Raw genomic sequence first — 27,760 nt, forward strand, 5'->3', positions numbered from 1 at the left:
TAATGGTATAAATGCATGCATTTAGTCTTTAGCCACTGACCTGTCATTCAGTATTCCTACACGTGCAGCAGAGGAAACGCACACTACTTGATTTACTGACTTTGATTTTATCTACACCATTCATTGTCACCTGTACGGTTACCTTTTCATACAACTGTATCAGCTCTCTATGTACTATAAAAAGGCAATCTTGCTGATGATTTATTACTGAAGAAAAGAACATGAGCACACCTTTGAAATTGTAGCGCTTGGCAACCAATCACCAATCACTTTCAGCAATAATTCAATTGTCTGCACATTTTCTTTTCTCTAGTTTTAATGTATTAACCATGAAAAAAGTTTTGTGTTTGCATTTTAAGTTTTTTCATAAAAAACTAATTATTCCAATGCTTACTCCTAATTATAAAGCTGTTTTGACAATCCCTCCACTTACTCTTGCCCATATTTCATCAATGTTAATTACAACACAGCTAAATCTGATCTGTAAATAGATAATAAAAACCTATGAAGACTCTTCATCCATTTTTGGACAAGTTTTCACCAATAATTTTACTCTTTTTAAATAAAACACAAAGCAATTTTTAAAACATTTGTTACTGCAGAACCATCATTTTCTATGTCTGACTTTGTGAAACGTTGTTTAGCCAATTCAGTTATATCAGGAAATACTCAAGGGCCAATAGGAAGTGTAATGAGGTCTTCTAACCAGTAAGGGCTCTCTAATCTCAAAGACAATTACAAAAGACATCCCGTGCTTTGTGTCCCCAACCAACAGCACGTCTATTCATTTTCTTGAATGAGGAAAAAAAAAGTGCCAGGAAGAGGAAACCCCGATCAAATATGACTCCCTATGACACTTGTTTTTCACAGCGTTCCGTGTGAAAGATCTTAATAGAAAAATGCAGGCTGCACATCTAGCCTGCATTTTATACTTGATTGGTAAAATGCATGGATTTCTGCACAAATTGGTCATAAAATGTGATCTGATCTTCATCTAAGTCACAACAGTAGACAATCACAGTCTGCTTAAACTAATAACACAGAAAGAATTAAATGTTACCATGTTTTTATTGAACACACCATGTAAATATTCACAGTGCCGGTGTAAAAAGTATGTGAACCCTTGGATTTAATACCTGGTTGAATCTCCTTTCGGCAGCAATAACTTCAACCAAACGTTTCCTGTAGTTGCAGATCAGACGTGCACAACGGTCAGGAGTAATTCTTGACCATTCCTCTTTATAGAACTGTTTCAGTTCAGCAATATTCTTGGGATGTCTGGTGTGAAACGCTTTCTTGAGGTCATGCCACAGCATCTCAATCAGGTTGAGGTCAGGACTCTGACTGGGCCACTCCAGAAGGCGTATTTTCATCTGTTTAAGCCATTCTGTTGTTGATTTACTTCTATGCTTTGGGTCCTTGTCCTGTTGTCCTGTTGCAACACCCATCTTCTGTTTAGCTTCAGCTGGTGGACAGATGGCCTTCGATGATGGCAATCCGTCCAGGCCCTGACGCAGCAAAGCCGCCCCAAACCATGATGTCCCCACCACCATACTTCACAGTTGGGATGAGGTTTTGATGTTGGTGTGCTGTGCCTCTTTCTCCACACATAGTGTTGTGTATTTCTTCCAAACAACTCAACTTTGGTTTCATCTGTCCACAGAATATTTTGCCAGTACTGCTTCCTCTGTGGTATCCTCCCATGAAATCCATTATTGTTTAGTGTTTTACGTATCGTAGATTCGCTAACAGGGATGTTAGCATATGCCAGAGACTTTTGTAAGTCTTTAGCTGACACTCTAGGATTCTTCTTCACCTCATTGAGCAGTCTGCACTGTGCTCTTTCAGTCATCTTTACAGGACAGCCACTCCTAGGGAGAGTAGCAGCAGTGCTGAACTTTCTCCATTTATAGACAATTTGTCTTACCATGGAATGATGAACAGCAAGGCTTTTGGAGAATTTTTTTTAACCCTTTCCAGCTTTATGCAAGTGAACAATTCTTAATCGTAGGTCTTTTGAGAGCTCTTTTGTGCGAGGCATCATTCACATCGGCAATGCTTCTTGTGAAAAGCAAACCCAGGACTGGTGTGTGTTTTTTATAGGGCAGGGCAGCTGTAACCAACACCTCCAGTTGGCTCACACCTCACTCCAACTAGCTCTTGGACATGTCATTAGTCTAGGGGTTCACATACTTTTTTCCACCTGCAATGTTTACATGGTGTGTTCAAAAAAAACATGGTAACATTTAATTCTTTGTGTGTTATTAGTTTAAGCAGACTGTGATTGTCTATTGTTGTGACTTAGATGAAAATCAGATCACATTTTATGACAAATTTGTGCAGCGATCCATATCATTCTATACTTTTTCTTGCAATTGTATAATGTCCAGAGAAGTGTGGATAGTTATATAGGTTTACAAGTTATATATGATTTTATTTTATCCCAATGTAACAGTCAAATGCCATTGCCACCTGCATAAATCACTGCGTAGCCAGAAAGTGCTGGATGCCTTGGGCCCAATAGCAGTCTGCCAGTTACACCCTTAAATTCCATTTTAGATTGATCCAAGGATTCTGCTTTTACAGTGGCAGGATAAAGGGTACAAATTCATCAGCTTTTAAAGAAGATTTTCTAGAAACTTTCCCTTATCAAACTCACCACCACCTGGATTATAGACCAGAGAGCCAAGACTCTTCCAAACATATCACTAGAAGGATGATTTGTTGATGTAGGGAATACCGGGTACTATTGCTAAAGGAAAGGGAAAGATAACTAACCGCTAGCAAATTGCAAGTTGGAAATGCTGGTTGGGTAAAGGTCCAAATAAGGGTCCATGCACTCTGGCTTAAAAAAAGCAGCTGCAGTTTGCATTTTTGAGAGCAGTTTTGTGGCAGATAAAAAAGCTAAAACGCTAATACAAATAACGCTCAAAATTAGCATTTTTTTTCTGCCAAGAGCACTAGTGTTTTTTTAAGCCAGTGTGAATGGATCTTAAAAGATATCTACGAGAGAAACAGAAAAGCTATCATTATTGGTCTCCATTTGTACATTCTGGTCGACTGCATAACATACCAGGTCACTGACTTCTAAATAAGAACATAGGATTTTTTTCAAACTTTCCTGACATGCGTACCTTCTCAGATAGTATTGAACCCAGAAGGTTGGCTTAGCAGTCAGGTACCTATAATTTGAAGAAGACGGTCAGTAATGGTAGCCTTACTTCTCTCACAGAAACCTGTAACAGCCCCTTAGGCCTTGCTGTTGAGGAACAGGGCACTGGCTCATTTGGGATAGGTGGAATGTCACATGTTCCTCCATACCCAAAAAGGTATTGTGAAGTATGTACTTGCAACTTGGAGTGTCTTCAGGGTAGCTAACATGTCACTTTATCTAGCATGGGCAAAGGAGAATTTTAGCTTTAAAATATACCTGCGAGTAGTAAAAGCTCTCTCTTTTTTGGCCCTATTGTCTTTTCCATGTAATGCCTAAAGCTCCCGCAGACAAACCATGTTAGATCCGAGTGATCACATGACCTCTTATTGCTAATTTCTGTGTTGGCTCTGAGCGGCAAGCAGTGATAATCAGTCACCACTCCAGAGTGCTAGGCTGGGGAGTGGGCAAGCTCAGCTGACTCTGGCTTACAGCCACGTGCTGAGACACAAAGCCAGCTGTCAATCAGGAAGCTGGGTGGATCCCAACAACGTTGTTGGGATCCTTCCAGAGCCAGAAGCAGCTTTGCCACATCAGCTGACAGCAGGCAATAGCCCACCAACGAGACAGAGGTATCTGTACTCCTGTGACCCACAAGAAAAGGTATGGGCAAAATAGTTATGGTCATACCTTTCTTTTAATATTCAACTCTAAACTCAACAGAGGCGTTAGTGAGAGATGCACACAAAAAAAGGAACCCCCTAAGGTGGACTTTTAAGGCACAGATTATATAAGGAGTATTATGAGTACAAAAAGAGATTTTTAATACAGCTTACCTGTAAAATCTTTTTCTTGGAGTACATCACGGGACACAGAGCGGCATTCATTACTATATGGGTTATATGGAGTACCTTCAGGTGTAGACACTGGCAATCTTCAAACAGGAAATGCCCCTCCCTATATAACCCCCTCCCATAGGAGGAGTACCTCAGTTTTGTAGCAAGCAGTATGCCTCCCAAAATGGTCCTCAAAAGAGGGGTGGGAGCTCTGTGTCCCGTGATGTACTCCAAGAAAAAGATTTTACAGGTAAGCTGTATTAAAAATCTCTTTTTCTTTATCGTTACATCACGGGACACAGAGCGGCATTCATTACTATATGGGATGTCCCAAAGCAATGCTTACAATGAGGGGAGGGAGAACATCTCCAAGACAAAAGGATTTAATTTAGAGATATACTCAAATCATAATAAATCCAACTTATTTGAGAAAAATAATCTTAAATTTTAAATTTAACTCAAAAAAAAGAGGAGCCCCCGGAATCCGAGGGTCTCAAACTGCAGCCTGTAGCACTGCCTGCCCGAAGGCAGTATCAGTATTCCTTCTTACGTCCAACTTGTAGAATTTTGTAAATGTGTGGACAGAAGACCAGGTTGCCGCCTTGCAAACTTGAGCCATAGAGATCTGGTGGTGTGCTGCCCAGGAGGCGCCCATGGCTCTAGTAGAATGAGCCCTTAATGATACTGGAGGAGGCAACCCTTTCAAGCCGTAGGCCTGAGTGATCAATTGCTTAATCCACCTAGAAATGGTGGACTTTGCAGCTGCCTGCCCCTTCTTGGGCCCATCCGGTAGAATAAACAGCACATCTGTTTTCCGGATCTTCTCTGTAGCTTTAAGATAGGCCTTCATGGCCCTGACAATATCCAAGGTATGCAGCAACCCTTCCTTTCTGGAAGTAGGTTTAGGGAAGAAGGATGGTAATACCAAATCCTGGTTCAAATGAAAACTGGATATGACCTTCGGTAAGAAGGAAGGATGAGGGCGGAGAACGACCTTGTCCTTATGAAATATAAGATATGGTTCCTTACAGGATAAGGCTGCCAGTTCCGAAACTCTTCTTGCGGAAACTATGGCAACCAAAAACACCAACTTCCTTGTCAGTAGAACCAAAGGAACTTCAGCCAACGGCTCAAACGGTTGTTTCTGTAAACTCGACAGAACAAGATTTAAATCCCACGGACAAAGCGGGGATTTAACTGGAGGTTTAATACGTAAGACCCCTTGAAGGAAGGTCTTAACCAGCGAGTGGGTGGCCAGCGGCCGCTGAAACCACACTGACAGGGCAGAAATCTGTCCTTTGATTGTGCTTAATGCCAATCCTTTATCCACTCCTAGCTGGAGAAAACTTAAAACTCTATCTATGGTGAACTTGCGAGGAAGCCATAGCTTGGACTCGCACCAGCCTATATAGGCCTTCCAGACCCTGTGATAAATCACCCTAGAGACCGGTTTCCTGGCTCTGATTAGGGTAGAGATTACTTTCTGAGACAGACCTCTACCCCTGAGAATCAGGGATTCAGCTTCCAGGCCGTCAAATTTAGATGCCGTAAGGCAGGGTGGAGGATCGGACCTTGCGATAGCAGGTCTGGCCTTAGAGGCAGAGTCCAAGGGTTTCCCACTACCATCCTTAGGATTAGTGAGTACCAAGCCCTTCTGGGCCATGCTGGAGCTACCAGGATAACTGGTATGTGCTCCACCCGGATCCTGCGCAGCAGGCGGGGTAGTAACTGGAGCGGGGGAAACGCATAAAGAAGCTTGAACTGATGCCAAGGGCAAACCAGAGCATCGGTTCCGCAGGCCATCGGATCCCTTGAGCGGGACATGAACCTGTCTAGCTTCTTGTTGAGTCTCGATGCCATGATATCCACGTCCGGCACTCCCCATCTTTGGCAGAGTGCTTGAAAGACTTGTGGATGCAGAGACCATTCCCCCGGCCATAGAGTCTGGCGGCTTAAGAAGTCCGCCTGAAAGTTGTCCACTCCGGGAATGAATATTGCCGATATGCAGGGCACATGAGCCTCTGCCCATAGGAGAATCAAGCTCACTTCTCTCTGAGCGGCCTGACTCCTGGTCCCCCCTTGGTGATTTATGTATGCCACTGCCGTGGCATTGTCTGATTGAATTCTCACCGGGAGCCCCTGCAATTTCGACGTCCAAGCCCTGAGGGCTAGTCGAACAGCTCTGAGCTCCAAGATGTTGATGGGTAAAAGCTTCTCTGGCTTTGCCCAAATACCTTGGCGAGTGGAACCATCCACAATCGCTCCCCAGCCCGTCAGGCTGGCGTCTGTGGTCACTATCTTCCAAGCCACTGGGCTGAAAGATTTTCCCTTCAGTAGATTCTGAGGGTCTAACCACCAACACAGACTTTGCCGGACTCTTGATGAGAGAGGCAACGGGATATCCAAGGCCTGTGGCCTTCTGCTCCATGCTGACAGGATGGCTGCCTGCAGGATGCGAGTGTGGCTCTGGGCGTATGGCACCGCCTCGAAAGTAGCCACCATCTTGCCTAGTAATCTCATACATAGGCGAATAGTCGGTTCTTTCTTGCTTAGAACCAGTAGGATTAATTCCTTGATGGCTTTGACCTTCCTCAGAGGTAGGAACACCCCTTGTTGTTCCGTGTCTAATCTCATGCCGAGATATTCCAACTGCCTTGTGGGCTGGAATGCTGACTTTTCTCGATTTAGGACCCAGCCGAACCTCTCGAGGTATTGGACCGTGAGGGCCACTGCTCGTTCCAAGCCGGGAGACGAGTGGTCTATGACTAGGAGGTCGTCCAGGTATGCTAGGATCGTGACCCCTTGGATCCTTAGCTTGGCTAGGATTGGAGCTAGAACCTTCGTGAACACCCGGGGGGCCGTAGCCAACCCGAAGGGAAGCGCCACGAATTGGAAATGACGCGAAGCCACCATAAAGCGTAGATATCTTTGATGTGGCTGATAAATTGGAACATGAAGGTAGGCATCCTTTATGTCTATGGACGCCATGAAGTCGTCTTTTTGGAGTGTGGCAGCTGCTGACCGCACGGATTCCATCCGAAATGAGCGGACCTTTAAGTATGCATTTACCATCTTTAGGTCCAAAATTGGCCTGACATCTCCATTGGGCTTTAGGATGATGAATAGGTTGGAGTAGAAACCCAGCCCCTGTTCCAGGACTGGTACCTCTACTATTACTTCCTGGGAAAGTAGATGATCTAGAGCCGACCTTAATGCGGCTCCTTTCTCCAGATCGTTTGGAATCCTCGACTCCTGGAAATGAGGAGGAGGAAACCTTTGGAATTCTAGCTTGTAGCCTGTGGCCACGGAAGACCGTACCCACTCGTCGGGAATGCTGGCTTCCCAAATCTCCGAAAAGAGTCGCAGCCTTCCCCCCACCTTCGTGGGTGGGGGCGCCCCTTCATGAGGTAGACTTGGGGGCTGGTTTTGCTGGCTTGCGAAACCACTGCCTCTTGCCCCTAACAGCCTGTCCTTGTGATCTGCTGTTGAAGCCGAAGTTTGTTCTTGCAGGAGGCCGTCGATACTGCTTGGCATTAGAGGGCCCCTGCCCAGGGGAGGACTGTCGTTTAAACGCAGGTCCCTGAACCCTCTTCTTAGTTGGCAAGAGAGTACTCTTGCCGCTTGAAATGGTCTGAATGTATTTATCTAAGTCCTCTCCGAAGAGCCGTCCTCCATGGAAGGGAAACCCTGCCAGGAGCTTCTTGCATGGGGGCTCAGCCTCCCAGCTTTTTAACCATAAGAGTCTTCTCATATGGATAAGGGATAATGATAAACGTGACGCTTGTTGGATAGAATCCTTGATTGCGTCTACCGTAAAACATATGGCCTTAGGGACATCCGAAAATTCTTCTGCCTGCTCGGCAGGAATAAGTTCAAGCATTTGCTTAAATTGATCCGATAAAGCTTGAGCGACTCCAATCGCAGCCACGGCTGGCTGTACTACTGCCCCTGCAGAAGTGAAGGAGTTCTTAAGTAGGGCTTCCAAGCGTCTATCAACTGGATCTTTGAAAACCTGTACGTTTTCTACAGGACATGTTAACGATTTGTTAACACATGAGATGGCTGCGTCTACTGCAGGAGAAGCCCATCTCTTGGAAAACTTTTCTTCCATAGGATATAAGACAGAAAATTTCTTAGGTGGAAAGAAAACCTTGTCTGGTTTGTTCCACTCTTGGAACAAGACTTCCTCCAATAGAGGATGGATCGGAAACACAGCACTGCTTTGAGGCGCCCTCAGTGAGCCCAAAGCTGAAACCGTCGATACCTGGAGATCTGGTACAGGCAGGTTGAATGCCTTATGGACCAAGTCCGTCAAGCCCTGAATCCACCAGCTCTCCCTCAGGGAGACTGCCCCAGACTCCTCTGTATCCGGATCTTCGATCCCTGAACCTACTTGGTCTCTGTCCAAGAGGTCCAATTCCCCAGAGGAAAGGACCTCCTCTTCCGAGGGTCCGCGCACGGGTGACGGAGATCTATTCCGCTTACTACCCCGCATGGCTGCGGCTATCATTTCTCCCATGCTTCTCCGCATCTCATTTAAAGAGGCGAGTAACACCTCCTCCGTGACCACCTTAGGGTTGGGTTGACTCGCGTCAGCTCTAGCCCCAGACCCCGATGGCCCAAAGGCTCCCTGTGGGGAAAGCAGCGGCATAGCTCTATCCGAGACCTCAGATTCTGCGGGGGAATCCCCACCTTTTGTACCCTCTGATCTTGATGCCATGGTACAATACCGAGGTACACCTGCTACTTATTGGTACCTGGGACTTATAATAGTTAAATGCCCAAACACCTGTTTGGGGAATAAAAAATGTTTCCTCTACCCTAGATGACACCTTTTTTTTTTTTTTTTTTCAAAGAAAAACTTTTCTTCTTTTTTTTTTTTTTTTTTTTCAATCTAGGCAAGAAAAAACATTCTATCCCCCTGAGTAGTATTGCCAAAGAAAAGACTATGAGATGGAAAAGAAAACCAGCCTATTCCTAGGCTAAACCACAATCTTCTGAAGACTGTAGTATTCTTTCTGGCCACTGTGTGTCCTCAGCGCCCCGTGCTTCACTCCAGTCCTTCCTCCCTTAAGCCAGAGAAATGAATGAGCTGTGGCATCTAAGGAAGGGCCGCCCCTTCCTTTAAACCACTGACCCGCCCTTCCCCCCCAGCTAAAACGGCGCCAAATGCGTCTATAACACGTGCACGCGCACCGCGCGCGCGCCCGCCGACGGGGGGGGGGGGGTTGGGAGGAAGGGCCTCTCTGTTCCTGCAGCCGCAGGCCTGGAACACACGAGGAGGTCAGCGTTTTGCCTGCCTTGCAGGCATGAGGGAGAGGACTGGATAGAGCATCGCCTGGAGGCTTGCAGGTAAGCATAGCTCTCTGACACACACATACACTTGTACATAAAAGGCCCCACTCACAGCTTTTCCAACACTACCAGGGAGGTCACTTTTTATGGGGAAATATAACATATAGAGCCATCCTATCTTCATGATATGTGACTGGTTTGCCAGATGCAATGCATAACCTTAGGCATGTCCCCTGTGACCTCCCAGAAAAAACTTGCTAAGAGCCAAGCCCCGCAGGTTTTTCCCCTTACTTACCTGCTCCATGCCGCAGGACTTTGCCAAGCAAGAGGTCCAATCTTCCCCCATCTCCGTGGGGATGTCTAGACCTTCAGGCCCTGGGAACCTTCTTCTTCCATGAAGGATCCACTGTCCTGGGCCCATACAGCACCCTGGCAAACAGAAAACATTAGGCGCCCCAAAGGTTTTCTAAGTTCTGGGCCCAGGGTCCAGCTCTCTTAAAAAGAAAGCATTATGGGCTATACCCCAAGGGTTTGGGGTCCGGTTACTGACCACTTTAGCGCGCAGGCTTTTTTGGACAGAACCGGTAGCTCACCTAATCCCAAGGATGCGGAGGCAAGCTAAACCATGACTAACACCTAAGACACTGGCGTAAAAACTGAGGTACTCCTCCTATGGGAGGGGGTTATATAGGGAGGGGCATTTCCTGTTTGAAGATTGCCAGTGTCTACACCTGAAGGTACTCCATATAACCCATATAGTAATGAATGCCGCTCTGTGTCCCGTGATGTAACGATAAAGAAAAGGTTTAGTTAAAGTATTATTACATAAGAATCAACATATAAAAAATTTGGAATGTTCTACATGTTTACAACAATATCGTCATGTATCCACATAGCTCATTGTAGTCCTCTTTCACCCAAAAGTGGGAGAGATACACAGACACCTTCCTATCAGAGTCTTTTGTTTAGGAGATACCCTTTCATCCAATATATAAGGCCACATTCTGTAAGCTGACTTTACAGTGAGGCATAATTTCTATTACCCTGCAAAACTTACCATAGAGAGCCTATAAAAAATGTTCTATACCTCTGACACAAGACACATCATCATACATCATTGCCTTTTATGATACGCACAGTAGATTGCTGTGTTCTGACCATCTCCTGCCTCTTCCTATATGATTTTGATACACTATGTCCTATGCTTTACATATACATTATATAGGGTGACAATAGGCACAAGGGAAAAAGCCAGAATTTGGTAAGATCTCCTTTCCAAAAACAGAAGTGTTTCAGTGTAACTGGATGCAGCCATTGGTGTTGGAAGCTGGTAGCTACGATTTCTAAATTTACCATCATGTAAGATGTAGATGTTTGGCAATGACTTTGGATGCAGCATTTTTTTTAGCCAGACAAGTGAACAAAAGGCTGCCATTTCCAATGCAGAAAAGAATCACCAAGACATACCACAGTGCCTCTGGATCCCTTTAAGCCCTGAAAACCAGGTGATCCAGGATGACCCTGCAGAAAAAACAAACAAAAAAAAACAACTTAATTATTACTTAAGATTCCGCAAAAGAAATACTGAGAATAAAGTAAGAGGCATTTGTTTTGATGCTATGTGAGAAAAATGTGTGGTAATACTGTGCTGTCATATGAACAAACAAGAAATATAACTAGTGCTGCAACTTTAAATGTGAGACACACACAAAATAGGCAAAATATAGAAAAACAAGCTGCGCAACTTAAGTGATAACTCTAACAGAAAACCAGAAAGTGAATGAATTGCAAAACGTAATGCTGACACTATATAGAGATCACCAACACAAATAGGTGACTCTATTTGTATCATAGGTTGATAAGTCCTCTGAAAAGAAGAAACAAATGGTAGTCCTGTTTATAGGAATGGATGCATCTGATGGTATTTTCCCGCTGGGAACGCACTGGTCTCATATAAGTAAAATTGTGACATCAAACCGAAAAGAACCACAGAACAGTGATGAGACAGAAAGAAAATCCTCCACCTTCCAATAAAACTGACTCTTACCGAAAGCGAAGATCCCAACCAGAGATCTTCTGTTGGCGTGTGGCTTTTCATACCCAGCCTAGAGGTCTATGTAGCAGGATAACGTTAGCCCAATGTCATATGGATCTCCCACTGCTCACAGATGGTCAGGTGTGAATAAAGCCAGGTGAGGAAGGAAAGAAGGCTGACATAGCGTAATCCAGTAAACGTTTTAATGTATAACATAAATAAAATCGCACTTACAATGAGAAGATATAAAATCGCATGTGAAAAGTTTATAGCCGCTTGATGCTTGACGTCATCGCTACATACAGAGTCCCGGAGTGAACGGGCTGTGTTAGCCGGCCACAAACTTTTCACATGCGATTTTATATCTTCTCATTGTAAGTGCGATTTTATTTATTTTATACATTAAAACGTTTACTGGATTACGCTATGTCAGCCTTCTTTCCTTCCTCACCTGGCTGTATTCACACCTGATCATCTGTGAGTGGTGGGAGATCCATATGACATTGGGCTAACGTTATCCTGCTACATAGACCTCTAGGCTGGGTTTGAAAAGCCACACGCTAACAGAAGATCTCTGTTTGGGATCTTTGCTTTCGGTAAGAGGCAGTTTTATTGGAAGGTGGAGGATTTTCTTTCTGTCTCATCACTGTTCTGTGGTTCCTTTCGGTTTGATGTCACAATTTTACTTATATGAGACCAGTACGTTCCCAGCGAGAAAATACCATCAGATGCATCCATTCCTATAAACAGGACTACCATTTGTTTCTTCTTTTCAGAGGACTTAACATATGATACAAATAGAGTGACCTATTTGTGTTAGTGATCTCTATATAGTCTCAGCATTATGTTTTGCAATTCATTCACTTGCTGGTTTTCTGTTAGTTTAGTTACGCAGCTTGTTTTTCTATATTTGTTTTGATGCACACCAATTTAATTCTCACACTGCATTATTCCATACACCAAATAACCAATAATCCATTTTATTAAGACTTAAGGAGGAGGTATAATTTTGGTGAAAAATGCACCACATGCAACCTGCCTCCCCATTTACCCTTTATTGTGATATTTAATTTTCATTACTGAACAACTAGTAGGCAGCGGTAAGAGGTGGCTAGGGTCAAGGACACCTCAAAATTTACATAACTTCAGCCGTATGTATCACTGGATCTACTCGTTTTGGTTTTCCCAAAAGGGACACCTCCAATTATGCCTGAATGGGCAAGGTGTCAGTGTATCTTTAAACTCACTTTACTCGACGTTACAAGCGCTGTACATGCTCCTTTAAAATTACACAAAATGTGAGGGTCTACCTGATCACTTCATCTACTCTGGAACTTTTCAGGCAAGCCCTCACATTACGCATAATCGTCGAATCAGACTGTAAAGGCCCGTACACACGATCGGATATTCCGACAACAATTGTCCGACGGACGTGTTTTGTTGGATAATCTGACCGTCTGTAGGCTCCATCAGACAATTGTTGTTGGAATTTCTGACAACAAATGTTGGCTGTGCAGGCTCTCAAATTGTCAGACAACAAATGTGTTACTTTGGATCATCCGATCGTGTGTACACAAATCCGTCGGACTAAAATCCAAAGTACAAAGCAATGCTAACCATAAGACAACATTAGCAGAAGTTGCCCAAAGGGTGTCGCTAAAGAGCAGAAAACCACATAGTGCGTCTAATACGTTCGTGTTTGGTTGCTGAAAATGTTTCGCCATGTATGCATACCAAGTTCGCGGGCAACGCCCCTTCGGACAAAAATCCACAGATTTGTCCGATGGAAGTCCGATTGTGTGTACGAGGCTTAACATGTATGGTGAGCTTTACAAGCCAACAGTGACAGTTTCTTACCGGTAAACCTTGCTGCCCTGCTTTTCCTCTGTGGCCCTCTGGTCCTTCTTGGCCCTACATTTAAGTAAAATATGGTTAATGATCATACTAGGTCTTAAACACCATCAAAATGCTTCATTTTTACAATAATATAGAACAATATTGGCCTGTTTTTGGCTTGTATAGTAAACCGCAAAAACCATTCAACTTGGTCTTCAAGTGTTTATTACTCGTGTGGTTTTATGGCACCTTTAACATCAAATGTTTAGGGTCTAACCCCAAAAACATTTTTTTGTTTTGTATAGAATGTAAAAGTGTTAGATTTGTTGTGTTTTATTGCTGTCTAAGGCCTCATTGGGGAGATTAAAAAGTTGGCAACTGGATAGTAAGTGAGGGTAAAACTCTAATGGGGACACAGCCAGCACAAAAAAAAGCTGACTGGGGTTCTAGCTTTCCCCTACTTTGATACAAAAGAAAAAGAATATATATATATATTTTTTTATTGTTCCCCGTGTCCCTCTTGGAGATTTTCCCTTACTTCCTGTCCTAGCAACACCACAGGAAAATCTCCCCATAGAGGCCACAGATAGTAGTAACAACTGACAGTTTTGGCTGTGCATACATTTTAGGTACACACCATCTGCTGCCATCTGTTTATATAAAGAATATAAAGAACATTTGAGAATGAGCATTGAGACATAAAGCTCCTTCATTTATCTGTAAATGCAAATGCTTTTTAAATAGAGGAACCGCCTTTGGAAATATCTGCATGGCACAGTAACTGCAAGACCTCATACTGTTAATCTACTTCTAACTTGTTTGTGCTAATACACAAGATTTATTGGAAAAAGGCATTAAAAGTCCAAAGAAACTATTTGTGTGAGCATCTTTAATCCTAAAGATTAATGTAGGTATTCACTGGTATTAAAGCAGAATGTACACTGAATATTGTATATGAATGTTACACCAAGAAAACTTTCATAACTGAATAACATTTGACCACAGTGATTTGGAACTAGAACACGGTTATGTTACAAATGTTCACACCTCCTGTCATGTTCTTGGAAAAAAATCAACATTTGCCTTGACATATTACATGACACCAAAAAAACGGCCATGCTTGAGGAAGAAAAGCTAGCCTGAAAAGGATACTACTACTAAAAATACATAGCATTTCCACAGATCTATCTTGTCCAGTAGGGATTCACAGACACCATTTTTTTTTTAACATGAGTACAAGTACCTATCCTTTTTTTTTTAAAGTACTCGCCGATACAAATTACCGATACCCATTTCCTAGGAAAGGTAGGTAGAGGGGTGATTTGGAACACGAAGAGGGGGAGTTAGGGAGTTGGGTGATGTTGGGTTTAGGGCAGGATGGGAGGGTGAGGGCAGGGTAGTTGAAGGTGGGAGGGCTGAAAAAGGCTGTGATCACTGGGGGGAAAGGAGGGGGATGGGTGGGTCATTGGGAGATTGACCAAAGTAGTACAGGGAGCATTTTCAAAGTAGGACCAACATGTGTCGGACCAGTCAAGACGGCTCCAATAGGGAAACATTGATTTTCACGCGTCATGCGACATGAGCTTCCAATGTCGGAGCGTTTGTTGCACCAGCGTGAACCCAGCCAAAATCTCTAACTAGGTGAGGTGGTTGGAGATTTTGGCGAGTTGGAGTTCTTGGCAGAACACTGGCATTCTTTTGTTTAAATTTTATCAGCTGAAATGTCATTGGTTGTTAAGAACACAGTGGCCCCACTCCTTAACAACTGATAATTGCCGGCATTCTTTTCTTTACATTTGAGTTGTCAGCGCAGAATCCCACTGACAGAAGAAAGAATCGAGCCTTGAGGTATCAGTGTCAGGTATCGGTGCATTTATACTCATACCGATTCTCATGCAAATGCTTAGTATCGATAGGTATCGGTGCAACCCTATTGTCCAGTAAAAAAAGGAAAAAAGGACCAACTCACATATGATAGCATGTAGTTGCCATCATCCCATAGTACTACAAATATATCGAAAATACCTCATGAAGTGGGATTGTATAGGCAACGAATAAAATTTTCAAAAATATATATGAAAAAATAACAATTTATTACAAAAATAGTTACAACATGTACAAAAATATCTCGAGCATTATAGGATATGTATATTCCTATAATGCTCGAGATATTTTTGTACATGTTGTAACTATTTTTGTAATAAATTGTTATTTTTTCACCCTATTGTCCAGTAAGCTTATAAAAGGACACAAACATGTTACTTATAGATTTGAAAGGACATATGAAAAAACATTATATCCTGCAGTATGTATAACTACTGAAGATCACTCTGAACCATATAACACTGTGTTCTAGAGAAACCTATCCACAGCTCTAACTTACAGGATATCCAGGATCTCCCGACTCCCCTCTATCTCCACGATCACCGACAGGACCCTTAAAAAGAGAAAAAGGATGTGTCACTTGATGGTTTGGGTAGGCCTGGTCTCCATTTAAGATTTTGTGAATAATGCTACAATATCTAAAGATAAGCTGGAGTCTTGTTAATCTTAGTCCCGGTTCACACTAAGTGCCAGTTCACACTGGGGCAGCTTCAAAGTCATGTGACTCTGAAGCTGACCTGTACAGTGCAACTTCTGTCTTCCCCGCCAGGAGAAGACAGTGATCATCACTAGCAGATGTAGCAGCCGCTTGCGATAATCGGAAGCAAATCTGCCAGGCTGGTTGTACCCAAGTTGATCGATCAACTTGATACATTCAGCCTGCTAATTAATGATTTGAATCTCGTCCGGTTCCTGCTGAGCCAGCCAAGATTCGAACCGTGTATGGCCGGCCTAAAGCTGGCTGTGCATTATACAATTTTCTTATTCAATTTCCTTTAGATTTACCTTCAACTATGTAGTGCAAGGACCTGCTTGATTGCAAAGAAATCGAAAGTGTTTAGATTTAACTCCATATTATTATACGGTTTTGGTAACTCTAAAGGAAAATTGTACAAGAGAATTGTATAATGTATGGCCAGCCTAAGCTAAAAGATGTTGCACAACTCTCACACTGCGCACACAAAAAAAATTAAGCACATGCACCTCATTCCATTTATCTTGTTTGCTGCTGCAAGAAAAAAACTTTCTCCCATAGAGCTTTCAAGATCTCAGTGGAGGGCTTTTTTTTTTTTTTTAAATAGATGAGAGTACCATCATATGGCACATGCACAAGATGGAGAGTATGACATCATGTGTTTCATCTCGCACATGCACTGGACAACACACTTCTCAAAATGACTGCACAGGAGCACAGACACAGACTGCACTGAAGAAGCCTGAAAAGGGATCCACAAAAAGGAAAAAACAGTGAGGACATACTGCAGGTAACTGTACTTACTGATATGCAATGTATTCTATATTGTTGTCATTTCTTTCAGAGCGGGGGGATCCTCTTTAAGGACTCAGGGGAGATCGTGGCTCGGACAGGTTACATTTTTCATCTTAGCTACCTATATCTTTGGATCTACTGATGGCCATTTTAGATTTTGTTGAAGGTAAACTCTAAATTATGGACATTACATTCTATGCATAATTTGAATTGATTAGGTTGGTGATAGGTTACATGTGCTAAAGCAAAAAATACAGAATTTCACAAAAACAACTGACAGTAACTATGAATGTGACCTTCTATGATAATAGTAATAAGTCTTACTCTGTCTCCAGGGGGACCGGGTGCACCTTCCATCTTGCCATCCTCCCCCTGTTCTCCCTGCAGAGAAAGATAGTATGTCATTATATACATAGTAAAATTTAATTCCCGTGAAGAGCTGGCAGCATGATGCAACTGGTAACAGCCTTCGGGTCTAGGCATCATGCCCTATGCTAGCTGCCAGCTAGCTTTGCAGTGCCCCTCTTTACATGACCCAGTAAACAGCAAGCAGTTAATGTGCCTGAAAGAGCAGCAAGAAAACAAAGTCTAAATTCTGTTTAGATTATATGAATGAGTGAGAAAAATAGAGCAATGGCAAGTGACAGGAAAAAATGCAGAGAATAGGGGCCAGAAAGTAAACATGTGAAGCTCCAAACACACATGATGAGGGGAGAGAAAGACCGGTGTGTTGTACTTGGCAGAAGGCCCACACACATACACATTTATATAGTAAGACCATGCATCTGGAGAGTTTTGAATGAAGGGAACTGAAAAAGTCACATACATATCTTCCTTTTGTCTATACAGATTTGACCACGATTCTCATTTAAACAGAGATCTAAGAAAGCCAAAGTAAGCGTTTTCCTTTCAGTCAATTTAGACTCAGTTTAGATGGGATTTGATTACATTGAGACGATTAGCCAAGGCAGAAATGTATCTGTTTTGCATTATTCTGCAGCACTGAGATAATTAGTCATACATTCAAATGTATTTTCATTGAATGGATTTAGAGGTTGCCCAGTGGAAGCAGATATACGATGGATAACTTATGTTTATATCTTCCAGCTATCAATCAAATCTCACTTCCCTGTGTGTGGCATAGCGATCAATTGTGTTGTCCACTATTGATCAATGAGAAAATAAATTGATCATTTAACAAAGCATGTATGGCCACTATTCAGTTTTCTTTAACCAATCAAAAGTTAAATGTTCTTATGCCGCGTACACATGACTGTTTTTCGGGTTGTAAACAATTACGTTTTTTTTAATGTCATTAAAAACGATCGTGTGTGGGCTATAGAGCATTTTTCACGATGTAAAAAATGGCCATTAAAAATTTAGAACATGCTCTAATTTTTCACAATGTTTTCAACGTCGTAAAAAATGGTCGTGTGTGGGCTTTAACGGCGTGAAAAAAACGTGCATGCTCAGAAGCAAGTTATGAGACGGGAGCGCTCGTTCTGGTAAAACTAGCGTTCGTTATGGAGATAGCACATTCATCACGCTGTAACAGACAGAAAAGTGCGAATCGTCTTTTACTAACACAAAATCAGCAAAAGCAGCCATCCGAATGGAATTTCCCCTTTATAGTCCTGTCGTACGTGTACGTCACCGCGCTTTGCTAGAGCATTTTTTTTTCACGATCGTGTGTAGGCAAGGCCGTTTTAACGAACGGGTTGAAAAAACATAGTTTTTTCTAGACCATTAAAAACTTAATTTTTTTACAACCCGAATAACGGTCGTGTGTACGCGGCATTAGATCTATTTTACATGGTCACAATATGAAAAAGAGGTGTGCTGGAGAAAAGTATTTATATATTTGAAAGAAGGTTGGTCCTATCCCTCCTGTTCACTTGATGGTAGCCAGTATGGTATGCAACAGACATTGTTTTAACCAACCCTAAAGTGGGGGACACAAATAAGCAAAGAAACTGACTAGCTGCTCTACTCTATACATTATATACTCCACAACATCCACATCTTTTCATTACATTATATACTTTGCACTGCTCCACTACATATACAACGTTGTACATTACACTGAACTTTGCTCCACTCTTTACAGGGTCTTCTACATTATGTGCTCCATTCCGCTCTACTCTGTAAACTATGATATACACTAACCCAGCAAGTATAGAATACACACTGCCACAGTCTATTTTCCACTCTAATGCCACATACACACGATCGGAAATTCCGATGTGAGCTTTTGGTCGGAAATTGAGATCTGGCTCTCAAATTTTCCGTCAGGAAAAGATCTTGTCAGTATGCAATTCTGATGGCGAAAAATCCTATGCATGCTTGAAATCAAGTCAACGCATGCTCAAGCATTAAACTTAATTTTTCTCGGCTTGTCGTAGTGTTGTACGTCACCACGTTCTTGACTTTCGGAATTTGGTGTGACCGTGTGTATGCAAGACAAGTTTGAGCCAAAATTCAGTAAAAAAAAAATCCACGGTTTTCTTTTCAGAATTTCCGATCGTGTGTACATAAGAATCACCAGACACCATACTGTTAAGGCCAAATTTGTCCCCAAATGGGCATACTTTGCTAGTTTTAGTGAAATGGTCAAATCTGTGTGAAGTCACATGGTGGATAAGGTTTTCTGGCTTATTCTATTCATTAACATTTTCTAAAATGTACATGGTATGATGTGTAAAAAAGTATGATAACCATTTAGGTTCCATTTCCTCTTCCACTGCAGAGAATTTAGAAATCTGTTGTTATCACTAACACTGACTGAAGCCTCGTACACACGACAGGAAAACTGCCAGAAGAGCATTTGGCCGGGAATCACAGCCGTGTGTATGCTCCCTACCAGTTTTCCTGTCAAGAAAACAGCCGAGAATCCAGACGGGAAAATAGAGAACCCTGCTCTCCATTTTCTCATTGGGTTTCCCGGCAGAGTGATCGTCTGTATGCTTACCTGTCACAGGTAAACCCGTGCATGCTCGATAAGAGTTTGATGCATGTGCGGTAGCATACAAGTTTAGTGTGGGGTGTAGCAAGATGGCGGCGACGGCATCGAATGTGACGAGCAGCGGCTCGTCATAGTCAAAAGATGTCATCGCGTTCTTGCCATTCAAAAGAATGGCATTTTTTTTGAATGGCCGTCTGTATGCACGGCTTTGCAAGACAAGCTTGCCAGGAATCCCGTCAGGAAAACCTATTTTTTTCCCTGATGGGATTCCCGGCCGTGTGTACAGGGCCTGAGGGTAGAAACATGAACAGGCTTTTCTATAGATAGATAGTAGGAGGAGGTAGCTCCACAAGGACAATCATACAAAAGACTTTGTATCAGGGTAAACATTTTTAAGAGTAAACATGGGATATAAGTCTAAACTTTTTCTAACATATATCTGCCCACCAAGAGAAGACCGTGTTTTTTTTTTTTAAATGTTTCATGTGCAGATGTACAGTATTCCTTGGACAACTCCTGTTAAGGGTACAGAGAATGGAAACAGTTTCCATTTTTCCCACAGTTCCTAGGTAAAGGAGTTTCCCTTCTTTCTACTGAATGACTTGTCCCAGAAACCATGAGAGTGTAGCTTGGTCCAGCTGGACCCAACATCGGAGAGATTGCTCAGACACACAGCCAAGTTTGTGAGTCATATTCTAGTCTGAACTGGTAAAACAAAGCTGAGTCAGCACTGAATGTTAAAAACTGGGCTGCGGTTGAGGGGTTCACTTCTATCCTAAATCCCTCATTCACCAAAATACAGAGTATTACAAAGGGTTGAGAGGACAAATCTTAGACCTTCATAAATTTCTGTTACACGAAATGCCACAATTAAAGCTGAACTATTACAATGCCATTACATTGATGAATGCACCAACAAAATACATATATGGGAGCTGTTCTAGCTGTCAAAGGATTTATTTCTCACCACCTAGACCTGAGAGTTACACAGACCTGTCATAAAGCACAGCCAGCCTTGTGACCTGACTTTTCTCTACTGCAGTTAAGCAATGCAGCTGGGTCACCTCCACACCCCATCCAGTGAAAGAGCAACAACAGACAAATAAGGTCATCCCCCTGCTACTTCCTTCTTGTCAGTATGTAACAAGCCAAATTGAGGTATTTAAACAAGTGTCATTAAAAGGGGAATTTTAGTTAGAAAATTAAGTCCTGATGGATTACTTCAGGTAATCTCTTGCAGGCATAGCTATGTAAAACAATAGAAATAAGTGCCTTTACTGTTTAAAATCCAGTCTCATCCTGCTCAGCACATGCTCAGTTGCGCTCTAGTCTTCGTAGTGTGCCTCAAATGAGAGCTGCTAGCTGACCGCTTTAAGATTTCTTGTTTATGAAGGGGGAAGAAAGCAACAGGAATGACACAGAGGGGTTTGTCACTGTGTGTTTTGGAGGGTGCTGTGGGCTGGCCTCCTACCCACAGACTATGGCACAGCAGAGAACGGGAGATTTGGAGGGCCATTTGCCGTCTCCCACCACCTGGAGAAGATGCCACCTCCAGACATTTGTGTCTGTGGTCGCCAGTTCATCGGAATCAGGTGAACGCAGTATCTGTGGCTGGGCTCGTGGAGTAGTTTCCAGCTACCTAAACCGATTGGCCCGGCTATGCTAAATATATACTTTTATTCCGCAAACAATGTACTTTTAGCTGATAAAGGCATATACAGGATAGCGGTATTCCCAAAGCATGGGGATTTGAGACTTGGGGACAATGTAATGAAGGTCCCTATATCAGCTACATCCCATCCCCCCTCTTGTTATTGTGTTAATTATGTTAGATCATGGCATGTAGACATAAGGTCACACATCACAGCAGGGGATGTGTAAGGAGGGGCTGCCTGCTTACCATAATCCAGTTATGTGTTTCAACTGTAGTTTCTGTTTCAATGTACAAGTGTTGAGTTCCCATTGGTTCTTCCTTGTCCCCTACCCCCTCTATGACAAGGCTAAGGGGAGTGTCTCTAACTGTGTTTAAAGGTGTATGTTTTGTATTTAATAAACAGTTTATGCTCTGCATGTTTAACCCTGAACACCTGCGGGACTTGCCTCGTGATTGGGGGCTTAAGGGCTGGTTATGGGTGTGTTTGGAGGACAGGAGACACAGGTCTGGCGAAGGTGCCCAGCCAGGGTAGCCGAGATCCATCACAGGGTTGATTTACTAAAGATATATATATATATATATTTTTTTAGCAAAGACCCTAGAGAATAACATGTTGGTCATTGCAATATTTTATGTCTAACAGGATTTGCGCAGCGGACTTTCAAATGCGATTTTAGAAAGCAGTAACAAGTTAGCCCAATTTGTGTGCATATGTTACGCCAAGTAAATACCGAACATGTTACACTTTAAAATTGCATGCATTCGTAGAATGGTGACAAACTATGGTACTTAAAAATCTCCATAGGTGATGCTTTAAAAAAATTTAACCGGCCCCTGTTTAGGGTTACAGAGGAGTTATTTTGCTAGAATTATTGCTCTCACTCCAACAATCGTGGCGATACCTCAAATGTGTGATTTGAACACCATTTACATTTGCGGTCATGACTTACGCATTCCTTTTTTTTGGTGCACAAGCTCGCAGGGGCGCTTTAACTTTTTATTGCTGTCACAAGGAATGTAATCATCCCTTTTAAAAGTAACAGGCAGTGACAGGTACTCTCTATGGAGGGATCGTAAAGTGTAAAAGACCCCAAATCTTCATTTTGAAATACTGTAACTTTTTCAAAATCTGCGCTATTGGCAGCCGAGTAAACTGGAAGAGACATTGTGACGTTGCTTCGGTGTTTTTACATAGGAGACCCGATCAAAGGCATTTCCGGCTACGTTCGGGACTCCAAACAGCAGACGTGCCAGATGGTCGCTCTGGTCTTCCAGTGGGACGGTAGACTGGGGCAGAGTGGCAGGAGGGGGGAATGTGCCCTCCTGCACCTGGTGTTAACGGCCGAGCGGCTCATTAGCCGCATCAGTTGTTATCATGAGATAGCCGACCGCTATCACTAAAAAAAAAACTGTACTAGGGTGCAACTGCAGGCATCACCCCGGTATAACCACTTCAAACAAATGACGTAAAGGTTGCGTAAAGTGGTTAACTTTGCCAAGACATACAATCAAGTCTCAAAATTAACATATTTTTTAAAAATGTACATATTTTAATTGAAGAAAGTGACAAAGTTTTGAGACCAAGGAAAGGGGGAGAGTTCTCAGTACGAAAGTGCATACCTCCCAACCCGCCCGGATTCTGCGGGAACTTCCCGCACAGACTGCATCTTCCCGCAGTCCCGCGCATGGGTTAATTTTCCCGCTCAATGAGAATTTTGTGGATTTTTTAAATGTTGGGAGGTATGAAAGTGACTGCTCTGGGCTTCAACAAATTGTCAGCAAGGCAAGGGCTTCTTCCCCACAACCTTGGCCGGTGGTTATGGGGGTCAACGGGCAGTGGATTTATCGCAATCTGAAAGCCCCCTTTACCCCCCCCCCCCCCCCAATGTGAATGAGTATGGGGTACATTGTACATCTACTCGTTCACCAAAAAAAGAGTAAAAAATTTATAAAAACAGAGACAGTTTTTGACCATTCCCTTATTAACAAATAACATGTCCCATGGTGTAAATCCAATCACGCCGTCCGCCGACATGAAAAAAAAGAGAAATGCTCCGCTTTCACCATCTGCCAGTTCTGGGTCGGTGATGTGACAAGGGGGAAGTGCCACTAGGTAACATCGCCGGGTGGCACCGCCCCTTGGCTATTTAAAAACTGTCAGACAGCGGTGCAGGCAGATAGTGGGAGCCTTCGGCGCAAGCGGAGCTTTTTTTCTGCCTTAGGGTGGGGGGCATGTGGCCTGGTATGGTTGAGGAGGGGGGAGTGCTCACTTGTCCCCCCTTTCCTAGCCTGCCAGACTGCATGCTCTGATAAGGGTCTGGCATGAATTGAGGGGGACCCCACACCATTTTGTTTTAAATTTTTGGCATGAGGGTTTCCCTCAAAATCCATATCAGATCTAAGGGTCTGGCATGGGTGTAAGGTGGGACCCCCACGCATTTTTTTTAATATTTTGCCATGGATTGCCTTATAATCTGGACTCCTACAGACATGTCAGTGTATATGTCTGCTTATACCTTGTTCATTGAGAACTACAAGCTGACAACCGCTAAGGATTTCAGTACTTTTCAATTTACAGAACTCTGTGAATAAATGACGTGGCCGGGCAGGCGGAGCCTTGTAGGGCCGTGTTTTTTGTAAAATGGTACAGCCAGAGGGGGAGAAGGTCACTAAAGGCAGTGGAGTGGGCAGTGGCTTCAGGATTGGGAACATGTTACATGTTCCACCCTAAAAAACGGGATGAACTTATCCTTTAATTTAGTACTTGTAGGCAAGACATATTATTGTTTTGTTTGTGATATTTATCCCATAATTTTTTAATTTATAATTTTAAAATTGGTCTTGTAGCCCTGATGAAGGAGGAGCAGGATTTGCCTGAAACATGTTGGCCATTTTGTGAGTCAAAAATGTCCAATAAATTTGGCTCCTTCTGTTGGTTTAGGCTCTGAGTGATGCTCTTGGGCACTCATTGGAGGGTAGCCCTCGCTACCCGTGAGCCACCATACCATGCCAGGGAGCTCTTTGATTGATGGCCTTTCTCGCTTTGCCACTCTGTGTTAATAAGCATTGAAGTCCCAGTCTCTACTAGATGTATCCCTTTGAACCTTCTGATCTTCTTTGTAATCCAGTGCACAATGTGTTGGGGGAAGTATGAACAAACAAGATAATGGTGACACTGTTCCAAAATGGAAAAGTGAAAAATGGACGGTGACCTGCCTGGTACATGCAAAGCTCCTATACTGTCGGTCATTGGTGAACTCCTAGAAATGATGCTAGTTCCAGGGCAATGTGCACCTGTGTAACTTCACCTGTGCTTGCCATGGAATCAGCAGTGCTCTGATAAATTCATGCTCAACAACCTCCTGCACTCAATAGGTGCCTCAGCTGAGTCAGATACAAATCTGACAAATTTCCTTTTTAAGGTGAACTATAATAGTGCATTTGTATGGGTCACTTTGTTTCTTGTTATGATAAAGTTATGCTAGTTTTAGGGCAATGCGGACCTGTGTAGCCTTACCTGTGCCTGCCATGGAATTAGTACTGCTCCAATAATTGGACAACTGGCGACCTTCAGCACAAAATAGGTGCAATGGTTGAGTCAGGTATAGAACTGAAAGTTGAGCTAAAGAACTGCATTTATCTGAGTCACTCTGTCTCATACTATGCTAAAGTTATGCTAGTTCCTGGGCAATGCACACCTGTAAAGCCTCACCTGAGCTTGCCATGGAACCCGCACTGTTCTGATAATGGGGCGACTGACAACCTTCAGCACTCAATAGGCACTTTGGGTAAGTCAGGAACAGATCTGACAAGTTTCCTTTAAGGTAAGGTGACCAGATTTTTAAAATGAAATCCGAGGACATATTTTTTCTTTACTAGTAATGGCAACAATCAGCAACTCTCTGCCCGTCGCCGCCCGCCTCACAGCCTCTCAAGTCTTACTCTTCGGGCCCCGGCTACTACTGGATGGGGAGCAGAGGAAGATCATTCCGCCATGGAAGGCAAGGAGATAGAGAGGTGGCTGGCCAGGATTTGAGCCTAGGCAGAAGAACATGCGAGCGAAGCTGAATGGGCATGCGCCCGAAACTGAAGAAATATTCCCTCTGCTCCGACCAGCACATGATCATCAGAAAGGGGCACAGATAATGGGAAAAACACAACCCCCCTATGCTAGTATGCACGGCGGAGCGGGGTGTAATTATTTTTTTTTTATTTTAACTCTGCACTGACTGTCTTTGAAATTGCCCCTGCCCCCTATTAAATCCAATCTGGGGACAAAACCAGGGACTGACTTGGTCCGGGGACAGTGTCCTCAATCAGGGGACTGTCCCCTGAAACTGGGGATGTCTGCTCACCCTACTTTAAGGTGAGCTATAGCAATGCATTAGTCTGGGTCACTCCATCCCTTATTTTGCTGAAGTTTCTATTATTCAAATATGTTCCTCCAGACATGGTCATGTGACAGACTGCTTACTGTGAAGCTTTTTAGAAGAATGTGTATCTAACTATTACCAGACCAGGCAATGCCCAGGTGACTAGACCCACAAATAGGTTGAAATACAGTGATGGGAAGAGACATCTAAACCCAGAGGAGTCATTACTATCTCTGACATCATTAGATCAGCACATTATTTGAATTATACGAGTGAGTCACTAATGCAGACTGTGCTTGTTAGACTCTGAGTCTACCACAAGACTGCTGAACACCCAAACGGACATATTACATGGAGTCAGCACAAGGTACCACAAAGCTCACAATGGGGTTTATTTACTAAAGGCAAATCCACTGTACACTACAAGGGCACTGCAAGTTCACTTGGAAGTGCAGTCGCTGTAGATCCGAGGGGGACAAGCAAGGAGGATAAAAAAAACAGCATTTTTGCTTGCACATGATTGGATGAAAGAATTCAACAGAGCTTCCCCTCATTTCAGATATTTTCCTCAGATCTACAGCGACTGCACTTGTAGTGCACAGTGGATTTGCTTTTAGTAAATCAACCCCAATGGATGTTATACGTTTACCATTGACATCACTGTGTGGAATGATCTGGAACCTATCTGTGAAATATACTATTGTTAAGATTGGTTCCGACATTGCTTACTGCCTGCATGACAACCTGATTGCGGGCCTCTGATATATTCAGCCTCCTGTATACAATCCCAGGAAGGGAAAGTATTTGAGTTGCACAAAGGGATTTATTAACTTTCCAGCTGCCATTTGTCTACACCAGGTTAGACAGAGCTTTTAACCCTTCTTTTCTTAAACAAAACAAAGCGTTTTGGCATAGTGTGGAAAAGCATTAAAACTTTTGTCCGGTATTAAAGAAAAAGTCGCTAAACAAGAAAACTGCTCGATGCTACATGAAGCAAGTGATAATCTGATGAGACACAGGAAGCAGTATTGTTACAAACTGCATTGCATCAAAATGCATTAATGCGTTTCTGAAGAAAAAAGTACAGGACACACAATTATCTATGTATTTTTGATGTGATTATGTTTTCGAAATGGTAACATGCAAGTATGAAGGGTCCAAGTGTCATTAGAAGCCATGTGTGGTTATGTGTCAATAGCATGCCAGTTTTTAAGGTTTATTCCTTTGTAAATCTTCACATGCTGCAATCAAAAGTTTACTGACATACCTTTTCACCTTTTACTCCAGGAGTCCCAATGGGTCCTGGGGGGCCTGCGTGTCCCTGTTGTGAGACAGAAAACATTTTCATTTATATGACATTTGGATCATTCACAATTATTATTCCTCTCTTCACAGTTACCAGGCTAGGTTGAATGTCACATTTAATTTGTAACCAAAAACCATAACATTTGTCTCTCCCTGGTCACCAAATAAAGGTTAATAAATACTAAGAGGCCGGTTCACAAAAACTGGAGGAGGCAAATTGTTACTCATAACAAGTCAGATTCAATCACTTTTAAAAAACAAAACATCAAGATGCCATAGTGAATACTGCCACTTTTGCACTGATAGACAGCACTGAGAGGCATCACTGATGGGCACTGAAAGGCAGCATCGATTGGCATCACTAGTGGGCACTGATTGGCATCACTGGTGGGACTGATTATGCACTGATGATCAGTGCAGATCCCACCTGTCAGGAAAACCGCTTATCAGGTCTCCTCTACTCACGCACTGAGGAGAGGAATGTAGATAACCAGCATTGGACACAGCTGATCACATGGTTAAGAGCTTATGTCATAGGCTCTTTACTGTGATTGGAGATGCAGTGTGTCCAAGCGACACACCGCACCACCAATCGTCGTGCTGCTTGAGTGGCTTGTTCTGAAGGATGTCATAACGTCCAGTCAAAACAACGAAACCCCCGCCTGGCTGTCATTTTGCTATAGGCTGGGCAGGAAGTTGTTAAGCTGGCCAACTGTGTGAGAGTAAAGCCTACACCACTCTGCAAAATGCAAATTACCTACAACCCCAATTCCATAATAGTTGGGACGCTGTGTAATAGCTACATAAAAACAGAATGCAAGGATTTAAAAATCTCATAAACCCATATTTTATTCACAATAGAAAACATATGAAATATTTAAACTGACAGAATGTACCATTTTAAGAAAAAACATAAGGTAATTTCAAAATTGATGGCAGC

The 27,760-nt window shown here is 42.9% G+C and overlaps 1 protein-coding gene across 2 annotated transcripts in view; it reads right to left on the reverse strand.

Moving 5' to 3' along the window:
• COL27A1 (collagen type XXVII alpha 1 chain) overlaps window positions 1-27,760 on the reverse strand; it is a 540,002-nt gene that overhangs the window by 82,242 nt on the left and 430,000 nt on the right. For both annotated transcript variants that reach the window (XM_040324820.1, XM_040324819.1), the window contains exons 41-45: window positions 26,783-26,836; window positions 16,851-16,907; window positions 15,537-15,590; window positions 13,175-13,228; window positions 10,750-10,803 (exon numbers count right to left, since the gene is read on the reverse strand). In XM_040324820.1, the coding sequence (XP_040180754.1) occupies window positions 10,750-10,803; window positions 13,175-13,228; window positions 15,537-15,590; window positions 16,851-16,907; window positions 26,783-26,836 (273 nt within the window). The remainder of the gene's footprint in view (window positions 1-10,749; window positions 10,804-13,174; window positions 13,229-15,536; window positions 15,591-16,850; window positions 16,908-26,782; window positions 26,837-27,760) is intronic.

Source organism: Rana temporaria, chromosome 9 (genome assembly GCF_905171775.1).
Source record: "Rana temporaria chromosome 9, aRanTem1.1, whole genome shotgun sequence".
In the NCBI taxonomy this organism is placed as follows: Eukaryota; Metazoa; Chordata; class Amphibia; order Anura; family Ranidae; genus Rana; species Rana temporaria.